This window comes from Cylas formicarius, unplaced genomic scaffold (genome assembly GCF_029955315.1).
Source record: "Cylas formicarius isolate icCylForm1 unplaced genomic scaffold, icCylForm1.1 PGA_scaffold_5__7_contigs__length_24384050, whole genome shotgun sequence".
Classification (NCBI taxonomy): domain Eukaryota; kingdom Metazoa; phylum Arthropoda; class Insecta; order Coleoptera; family Brentidae; genus Cylas; species Cylas formicarius.
Genome location: NW_026844341.1, coordinates 14,171,123 through 14,180,372, shown reverse-complemented (window position 1 = coordinate 14,180,372; position 9,250 = coordinate 14,171,123). Strand labels below are relative to the sequence as shown.

The window sequence follows — 9,250 nt, the reverse complement described above, 5'->3', positions numbered from 1 at the left end:
AATATAAAAAGAGGTACAAAGGGTACTTAGAAAACTATTCAATTATAGTTTCAGTTAGTTTATTTAGTTTAATAACTCAAAAACTGTTGAATTATAGTTCGGTCTGCATTAATTAGAAATTTTATATGAAAACTCGGTTAAGTTTTGAATCCTCTGCACTTGAAGATCGATGTAGAACATACACAGCGTGGTCTGTAATGATTGGGTCATACAGTAACCGTTGACTCTACAAGTCAATATATTACCGTTTCAGCCAAAACTGCTTTGATATATTAAAGTTTAATTTCTTATTGAGGTATTCTTTTTTTTTAATTCTATACATTGATGTCCCCTGTCGGGGCTCAGCCTACTCCAATGTGTAATCCAATCATTATCCTAAGGCCCGTATGCAGTGAAACATATTTTTCTTTTAGAAACAATCAATGCATTAAAATGGCAAAAAAAATTTGGGTAATGAAAATATTCCATTGAAATGGTGTTCTAGTGCCCTCTACAAACAACTTAAAATCTAAGTTCAAAGTCAAATTTCTCATACCCCATACTCCATATTTTTACATTATCTTACATTATCTTTTAAACATTACGAGGCTACAGGCCGACTGGTGCGAAATATAACAGGAAGCGAAAAATGTAAACTTTTTATTGGTAAATATGAACGGCCGAGATACGAGAAAAATATGATAAATCTACCTGTCATTTATAAGTCAAACCAGCGAGCGTAGATGACTTATTTTTTTATAATTATTTAAAGGATTGGGGTGAAAAACTAAAACGTCAGAATAGAAAAGTTTTGCTTCTGGTTGACAATTGTACAGCTCATCCAAAAACTCTAATCCTTTCAAATATCAGATTAGAGGTTTTGGCTCCAAATAGCAGTTCCAAACCTAACCAAAACTGACTAATGGATCGGGGCATAATAAAATGCATTAACATATATTACCGCAGATATTTTTTCTATCGTTTGATCCAGTCATTTGAAAATAAGAAACCTTTCAACATCACTATCCTAAACTCCATAAAATTACTACACAATGTTGGAACGATGTTACTTCAACCACTATTTCAAACTGCTTTCGACATGCAGGTCTGATAAACGGAAGATGAGTTTATTTCAGACGTTGACTTATCTCTGGTTCAGTGGTTCGAGAATTACAAAAATAATAACGACGATGACTGGGAGACTCCCCTGAGTAATTGGTTGCGCAATAGCGGCCAAGATCTAACCAACATTGAAATGTATCTTCCTGAGCTGGATAGCTTCCCAACTGTTGATGATAATTCAAGAACAACGGAGTTATTAACTGATAATGATATTATTATTGAAGTTTTACAGCCAAATGGTCCTCAAAGCTCTGGTAACGAAAGAGACGATGGTTCAACAGGACGAAGTACCAAGTTATTCTGAAGCGCTTTGTGATGATATTATGCAAGCGTCCTGGCAGGTTGAGAAGCACATCGAGGATATGAAATTTGTATTGAGAAAAAATAAACTAACTAAAGTGTGTATTTTTAGTTTAGGTAATTTAGTTTTTTGGTAGCTATATTAGTGTTTATTAGTTTTCTATTTTTATATAAAATAAAAATATGTACGTAAGTACATAATTTTTTTTGTTTTTTTTATAGCTTATAGAGTACTCATTTTCTGGTTCTTCGGGTACTTTATAACCGGAATTCACTGTATTATGCAAGTGTGGTAAACGGAGCGGAGCGAATGCTTAATAAACGAGGGTGGTAAACGGCATTTGAGTTACGAGTTTGTTTGGCACGAGCGGAGCGCAGCCAAGCGTGCTTAATAAACGAGTGACATATAGTACATTACGCAACAAGTTCGGTAAACGGCATTTGATTTATCAGATTATTTGGCACGAGCGGAGCGAGAGTTTAATAAACGAGTAACTTAAAAAGTTTACCAAACGTGTTGCATACTATTATACTTTTCTTACCGTTAGTTGTTGGGTACATTTTTGCAAAACAACACGAACACATTCACTGACATGACCGTCAGAATTGACAAACGTCAAAATTCAAGCCATGCGGTAATATCTCCGAAAACATCCGATTGCTCCCAAACCCTTGCGGTGTTATCCCGGAAATGTCCGAAATGATTCTTATCTGTGGGAAACAAAGCTGACGCACGCTATATCGGTGTTAAATTAGGTATTTTACAGAAGGGAGTAGAAAAAGCATTTTAGTTAGTACAAATAATTTTAATTGTCTCATAGTTCAACTCCGGGCCAGAAGATTGATAGGTTTTCCTTTTGCCTTTCGCGTGGAAAAAATTTCAAATAAATCCATTTCTGGATTATTTTGCTCTGACCTCTTCACATTGCGATTCCGCTTCCCCATGGACTATTTTTTTATAAGTAATAAATAAATTTATTTCCCGGGTTTAACTTTTGCTGGTTTGCTTGGGCGAATCGGAACGTCACTAAAAGGTAACATGAGAAAAAGGCAGCGCTCGAAAATTATATTAAATCTCAATATAAAAGTACTCAGTTAATAATCAAATAAATATAGTTGCAATATATTAAAGACATTCTTCTAATACAATATAAATAAAAGATACATATAACAAAAACAATACTATTATCAGAAATACGAAAGCTCAACACCGTCTAGATCCCTTTTCACTAAACTTGGAAAATGGCGTTTTCGTCATGAATATTCAGTATATCGGTCGCTAGTTCCGACGCCCCCCCACCACCAACTTTTTCGTAGCCAGGCACTTCCGTATCGTTATTTAACCGCTCGTAAGGCGGCTCTTCCGTAGTCCTGCTCTCACTGTTCGAACTGTCCGACGAATTCTTGCCTTTTATCTTCTCGTAACCCGAAATGTCCGAACTCGTGCGGGAATTTTCCAGCTGCTCGTAAGGTAATTCCAAATCCTTGACGCTCTCGTAATTGGGATCGTTCTGGTGTACCGACTCGTAATTCGGATCGGTATCGCTGCCGTTGGACTCTACGGTCGTGTAATTAGGCTCGTTGACTTCGCCGTCGTAGGCCGACATCGTCGGAGGCGGTTTCTTCTTGTTGACGACGGAATAACCGTCGTTGAGAACCGATTTGACCTTGGAATGAGCTTCGGAAGCGGGCATTCTGTCCCTCAGAACCTCGTACCCGGGGTCCGAACTCGCGATGCTCTCGGGACCGTTAATGCTCGCGTATCCGGGCTCGCAGTCTGCTCCCCCTTTTATTTTCTCGTATCCGGGGTCGCTCACGTTCCTCGCGATTTTCTTGAGCGTTTCGTAATTGTGCTCCCTCGATAATTTCGCCTCTTCCGTCTCTTCAGCGTTGTTTTTTTCTTCGTGCTCGTCTTTCTTACTATTCTTATGTACCTTGGCGTACAAGTCGTCCAAATTGTGAGATGCTGAGTGGAGTTCGACGTTTATGGATGGAGGCGGCGGCAGGGGCGAATTCGCCTGTCGTTTTTCGGGTTTCGGGGACCCTATATTCGCGACCGAGCTCGACGACGAGGCCTGTCGTGAATGGGTGACGTGTTTCAGACTGTCGACACTTGGCGGCACCGGATGCGGCGGCGGTTCGTACAGCTCCTGACTTGAAGAGCTGTCGTTGGGCTGATGATGGACCTCCACCTCGTGCGCCACCGACATCGGGTTAATTCTGGCGTAGGTTTCACTCTCGCTCGTGTATATTTGATTGGGATCGGCGATCGTCGTGTAAACGTCGTCAGAATCGTCAGAAACGGTGGAATAGTGCACGTCGAGTTCCCGTTTGGGGTCGTTTTTCTGGCCTATAATGTTGGCCAAAGGCTCCCTGACGCTAATACTAGTGTAGCCCTTGGACGACTCCTGCGAGTCGCCGCTGAAATTGGCCTGAGTAACGGGCGGGGTCATGTAAGGCAAGTCGGGACTGGCCGCAACTCCGCCGGCGACGGCCGTCGCGGCTGGTATGTCCAGCCCGACGCTGCTGTGTGCCGAAGATCGTCTCGATCTAGCGGACTGTTCATTCGAAGAACTCGCGGCGTCGATCCTTAGCAAATTGACCCTTTCCTCTACCGTCATGTCATGTTCATCGTAACTGGCGTGACGAGACGTCGATTGCACTTGAGCGTAAGGGTGCTCTTTCGATTTGATCTTATCGTATTTTACCCGCTCGTATGGAGAAAACTGGTCCGCCTGGCTCACCGAGCTTTGTTGGGATATGCTAGGCCGCGTTGCGCTCGCGACCACCTCTCCGTTGCTTTTTACCGCGTTCTGATACTGGCCGAGAGTGGCATAATGCTCCGAAGAGTTGTCCCCGTTCACCGCCCACGTTACGGTAGCACTCATCGAGGCCGGTATATCGGGCAGGCTGCGCCTAGTGTTCGTGGCAGTGTTCCTTTTATCGGCGCCGGAATTGACGAACGAAGTCGACGACGGCAGATGATTGACGTTTTCGTCGGGGTTCTTCTGCGTCACCATTCCGTCCACGCCGAGCCACTCGTTTTTTGGATTTTTTCGGTTCCAACAAAGGCACATCGCCAGCGACATCACTAAAGGTACCGATATCACAGCGGTTAGCACGAACTCCCACATGTTAAGCGTTTTCAACTAACGGCTTCATTAGGCTCTATGTAAAATACGGCTCATAACGTCGTTTTTGAACGCCCATCGCGGGTAGCAAAAGGTCACCACGAATCTGGGAATTAACCTCCAAAAGCTTTAAATTCCAAAACAGCTGCATGTTCGAATCTCGGGATTTAAAGGCGCAAACGATACTCATTTAAAAAACAAACATATTTTTGCATTCCGAGAAAATTTGACAATTCACTTAAAATTTACAAAAAATTGGTTAAGTGAGAATTTGGTAAGTTATGAACACAGAAACGTCTCGTCTAGTCAAGGGGCACCATAGAATAGAAAAAGGTTATACTCGGTGCTTTTTTTGACAGAGACAAAATTTATTTACATATTTTTCCGATAGTTACATAATTTCACAATACAGGTGGTTATGTGCTTAATGCAAATTTGTAATTTTATCAATATGCAAAAAGCAATATGACCGCCAAAAACTGCGTGTTGCTTTTAAAATCGACGAGTTCGGACGGCGAGGACAAGTACAAAAAATTACTACACCAGAATAATTTCAATGTTGAGTGTGTAAATACTTTAACTTTTCAATTCAAAAATATCAGCGCGCTAAGTGAAAAATTAAAGGCACCCGAAAATTACGAGGGTGTGCTCTTGTCAAGTCCCAGGTGCGTTTCTGCATTGCAACAGGCTTCCTATAATAATGTGCTCGATAAATGGAAAGGTAAACATAATTTTGCGGTTGGTGAAACCACTTGGAAGATAGCCCTTGAACAACTTGGGTTGGATTGCAAAGGAAAAGACTCCGGCAGTGCCATAAAATTAACAGAGGTTATATTAAAGGGTAAGGCTGCTCCTATACATAACTAACTGAAAAAAAAAACATATTTTCCTTGTAGAAAAATCACAATATAAAAACCTATTTTTATTACCCCATGGTAACCTAGCAACCGACACACTGACCTTAGAACTACAAAAGGCGGGATTGGTCTTGGATACAATAGAAATATATGATACTTTACCGAATCCAAACATTGAACCAGAACTTTTTAATGCTACTGATGGGTTTAAATGCATTCCAGAATACATAGTTTTCTTTAGCCCTTCCGGTGTTTCAACCACCATTTCATTTATCGAGATGTTTAAGGACAATTTTGGAGCAATTAAGGTGGTTTAATTTAAATATTATGACTACTATGTCAAAAAAAAAAATTTCAGTTTATTGCAATAGGACAAACTACTAAAGCAGCTTTGGAACAACTCAACCTGACAGTTTATGGAGTGCCAAAACAGCCAAATCCACAAGAACTTTTAAATGTGATATTAAATAAATAACTATTAAATAAATATATTTGTCACAGATAACGCCATAAAATTAAATTAATTAAAAGTGACGATCTAAAAGGTAAACTTTCAACAATTTCCAAAAAACAAATATAAATTTATTAAATCCCCATTGTTGGTTCTTCTTCTTTTTACATCTATTGATGCACATTGTAAGAATTATCCCGCCAATCTTCTCGGAAAATGGTAACTTTTAACCGACGCTTATTGCATCACAAGGCTGTGCAAAATATATCTGTCTGCATAGGGTGCAAAATCCCAAATTTAGGCAAAAGAAAAAAGACCTTTTCATTGCTTTATATTATTTTAATGTTCAAAATATAGTACAAATAACAAATAATAGGTACGTATATGTAAATTTTATTTAATTTTTTCTATGAATCATGTGAAGAACATGTTTTTGTATACTATATGTTTTTTATATCAAAACTGTTATTAGGATTAAGTAATATAAAATTAAATTTTAAGATGCAATATTACCTCACCAAGGCCGGGTTATCCTCTTATTGTGATGTTATTATCAATTATAGAAAGAAGAAGAATTTTTGACCATAAACTATTTTAGGGAGTTTTTGGCGATTTTGTTAATTTCTGCGGGCAGCAATTTAAAATAAGGAACGGGTCATGGGAAAAATAGAAGAAAAATTTAAACCAAAAAAGAAAGCGAAAGTGAAGGCGTTTTCAAAAAAGCCCAAAGGGTCAGAGAAGTTACTAATAGAACAGCTGGAGTCCAAATACCAAACTGTAAGTGTAAATTCGCTATATTAGCACTGCATGCCTATACAGATTCAACTAATCTCTAGATCGACACCACCAAAATCACCAAGTTCTCGGAGTTGCCGCTAAGTCAAAAAACATTAAAGGGTCTGAAGGAATGTAAATACTTTAAGCTCACAGATATTCAAAGGGAATCCATTAGTTTGGCACTACAGGGCAAAGATATTCTTGGTGCTGCCCAAACTGGCTCTGGAAAGACATTGGCTTTTCTGATACCTATTTTGGAAGTGTTATTTATTAAACAGTGGACAAGGCTGGATGGTGTGGGTGCTGTTGTGATTACTCCAACCCGGGAACTGGCTTACCAAATCTTTGAGACATTGCGGAAGATTGGACAGCATCATGATTTCTCGGCTGGACTTATCATCGGGGGAAAAGACCTGAAATTTGAACAAAAACGTATGGACCAGTGCAACATCGTGATTTGCACCCCTGGGAGACTTCTTCAGCATATGGATGAAAATCCCTTGTTTGACTGTGTCAAAATGCAAATTTTGGTATTGGACGAGGCAGATAGGTGCTTGGATATGGGTTTTAAAGCAACAATGAATGCAATTATTGCAAATTTGCCATTAAAGAGGCAGACTCTGCTATTTTCTGCCACACAAACAAAATCCGTGAAAGATCTTGCCCGTTTGAGTTTAAAGGACCCCTCGTATGTTAGCGTCCACGAGGCATCGACACCAAAGGAATTGGCACAAAGTTACATGGTCTGTGAACTTCATGAAAAGATCTCTTTTGTTTGGAGCTTTATCAAAGCACACTTGAAAATGAAGATCATTATTTTTTTCTCCACCTGTAAAGAGGTGAAATACTTCTTTGAGATATTCTCCAAGTAAGTTTAGGGATTTTAGAGTAGTTTTGGTTTTGCTTAAACTCAGTTTTAGGTTAAGGCCGGGCGTGAGTCTTAGCGCACTGTATGGGACTTTGCATCAGTTACGCCGAATGGCCATATATGAGGATTTCTGTCGTAAAAAATCGGCAGTCATGTTTGCCACGGATTTGGCATCCCGTGGCCTTGATTTTCCAGAAGTCCATTGGGTGGTGCAAGCTGATTGTCCAGAGGATGTGGAGACTTACATTCACAGGCAAATATTGACATGATTTTTTCAGGAATTGTTTTTTCTAAATTAATTTCTTTTAAAGGGTTGGCAGAACTGCAAGGTACTATAAAGGCGGTAAAAGTTTGCTTCTTCTTATGCCTACAGAATTGAAAATGTTGGAATACCTTAGTGAGAAGGGAATTTCATTGGAAAAGAAGGAGTGAGTAAACATTTCGGGATAAAGACCTATGAAGATCACATTAGAATTTTTTGTTCGGTAGGATGGATGTCACCAAGCTAGTAGATCCCGTGAGGAAAATGGAATCCTTTTTATCGAATGATGCTGAATTGAGAGCTACTGCGCAAAGGGCTTGCCACCACTATGCACGGGCAATGTGCTTCATGAAACTGAAAGACGTGTTTCAACTGCAGAAGTTGGATCTGGAAAAGTTCGCCCATAGTTTGGGCCTCAAAGTGGCTCCCCGCATCAGGTTTTTGGAAAAGATGAACAAAAAGAATGGCCAGAATGGGAAGGAAGCTGTTAGCACCCCAGGTATGGGCAATAACAAGATATACTTCAAAGAAGAAGAGATGAACCAGCAGTCTGATTGTGCTAATGTCGAGTTATCCGAACAAAGTGGAAATTCAGATGATGAGAAGGAGCTAAGACTTGAGAAACATGGAAATGTTGCATCCGACTGTCTCTTTGTTGAAGATGGCACTCTAGAAATAGTGGCTGAAAATAAGACAGTGGATCCACTAACCCAGGAGCAGATGGTAGAAGCCGCCATGCCTAGGTCCAAAAAAGATAAACCTCTCACAAAGGCCGCTATTGCCAAGAAAGTTTTAAAGCAGAAGATTGCGGTCAATAAAAAAATTGTCTTTGGTGATGACGGAGAGCCAGTTGGTGAAAATGTAGGCGTAAATAAGTCCACGCCCGAAAATGGTATCGAGGCACAACTAGGGTTAGGTAAGTGAATGAGGGGGGGGCTTCACTTCTTCATGGCTTTCCAATCAATTGAAAAATATTTGTATTAGCGGTAGATCAGCTGCTATTGGCGTTGAAGGAACATGACAAGACCGACCGACGCGTGCATCAGGATAAGGTCAAAGTAAAGCACAAGGAGAAGAAGAAAAAATTGAAAAATACCAACAAAAAGGAAGAAGAAGAGTTTGAAGAGAGCGAAGACGAGCACCAACCTGATCTGTCGTGGTTACCTGATCTGGATAAAGTATATGGCAATCAAGCCTCTGATAATGAGTCTCTTAATGACCATGTAGAGTTGGAACCTAGTATGGAAGAAGACATCAATCAGAGTTCAGATGAGAAAAGAAATAAAATGTAAGTAATCTCTTTCGTAGTGAATGAAATCTAAAAGTGTCATATTTTAGGACTAAGAGAAAAAATACAGAATCTAAATCTGGCCCTAAAAGTAAGAAAGTAAAGAAGATAAAAGAATTAAGTAAAGTGCTCGATGTGAATGAAACCGAAGAACTAGCACTGATGCTTCTGAAGTCTAAAGAATAAAAGTGGCTCGTTTCACCTTTGTACATAGT

At 39.8% G+C, this 9,250-nt stretch overlaps 3 protein-coding genes across 3 annotated transcripts; 2 read left to right on the top strand and 1 right to left on the bottom strand.

The window, feature by feature from the left end:
* Positions 1-2,453: 2,453 nt before the first annotated feature.
* Positions 2,454-4,827, bottom strand: LOC132701732 (uncharacterized). Its single transcript, XM_060669882.1, has one exon. It carries the CDS (start codon positions 4,533-4,535, stop codon positions 2,631-2,633), a length of 1,905 nt encoding a protein of 634 aa, XP_060525865.1. The 5' UTR covers positions 4,536-4,827; the 3' UTR covers positions 2,454-2,630.
* Positions 4,828-4,904: 77 nt separating this feature from the next.
* On the top strand, positions 4,905-5,979 carry LOC132701734 (uroporphyrinogen-III synthase-like). Its single transcript, XM_060669886.1, has 3 exons — positions 4,905-5,373; positions 5,429-5,697; positions 5,748-5,979. Exons 1-3 carry the CDS (start codon positions 4,998-5,000, stop codon positions 5,862-5,864), a joined length of 762 nt encoding a protein of 253 aa, XP_060525869.1. The 5' UTR covers positions 4,905-4,997; the 3' UTR covers positions 5,865-5,979.
* A 400-nt stretch (positions 5,980-6,379) lies between these two features.
* On the top strand, positions 6,380-9,221 carry LOC132701731 (probable ATP-dependent RNA helicase DDX10). The gene is made up of 7 exons (XM_060669881.1): positions 6,380-6,617; positions 6,677-7,485; positions 7,538-7,738; positions 7,797-7,913; positions 7,975-8,663; positions 8,732-9,035; positions 9,086-9,221. Exons 1-7 carry the CDS (start codon positions 6,498-6,500, stop codon positions 9,219-9,221), a joined length of 2,376 nt encoding a protein of 791 aa, XP_060525864.1. The 5' UTR covers positions 6,380-6,497.
* Positions 9,222-9,250: the final 29 nt, after the last annotated feature.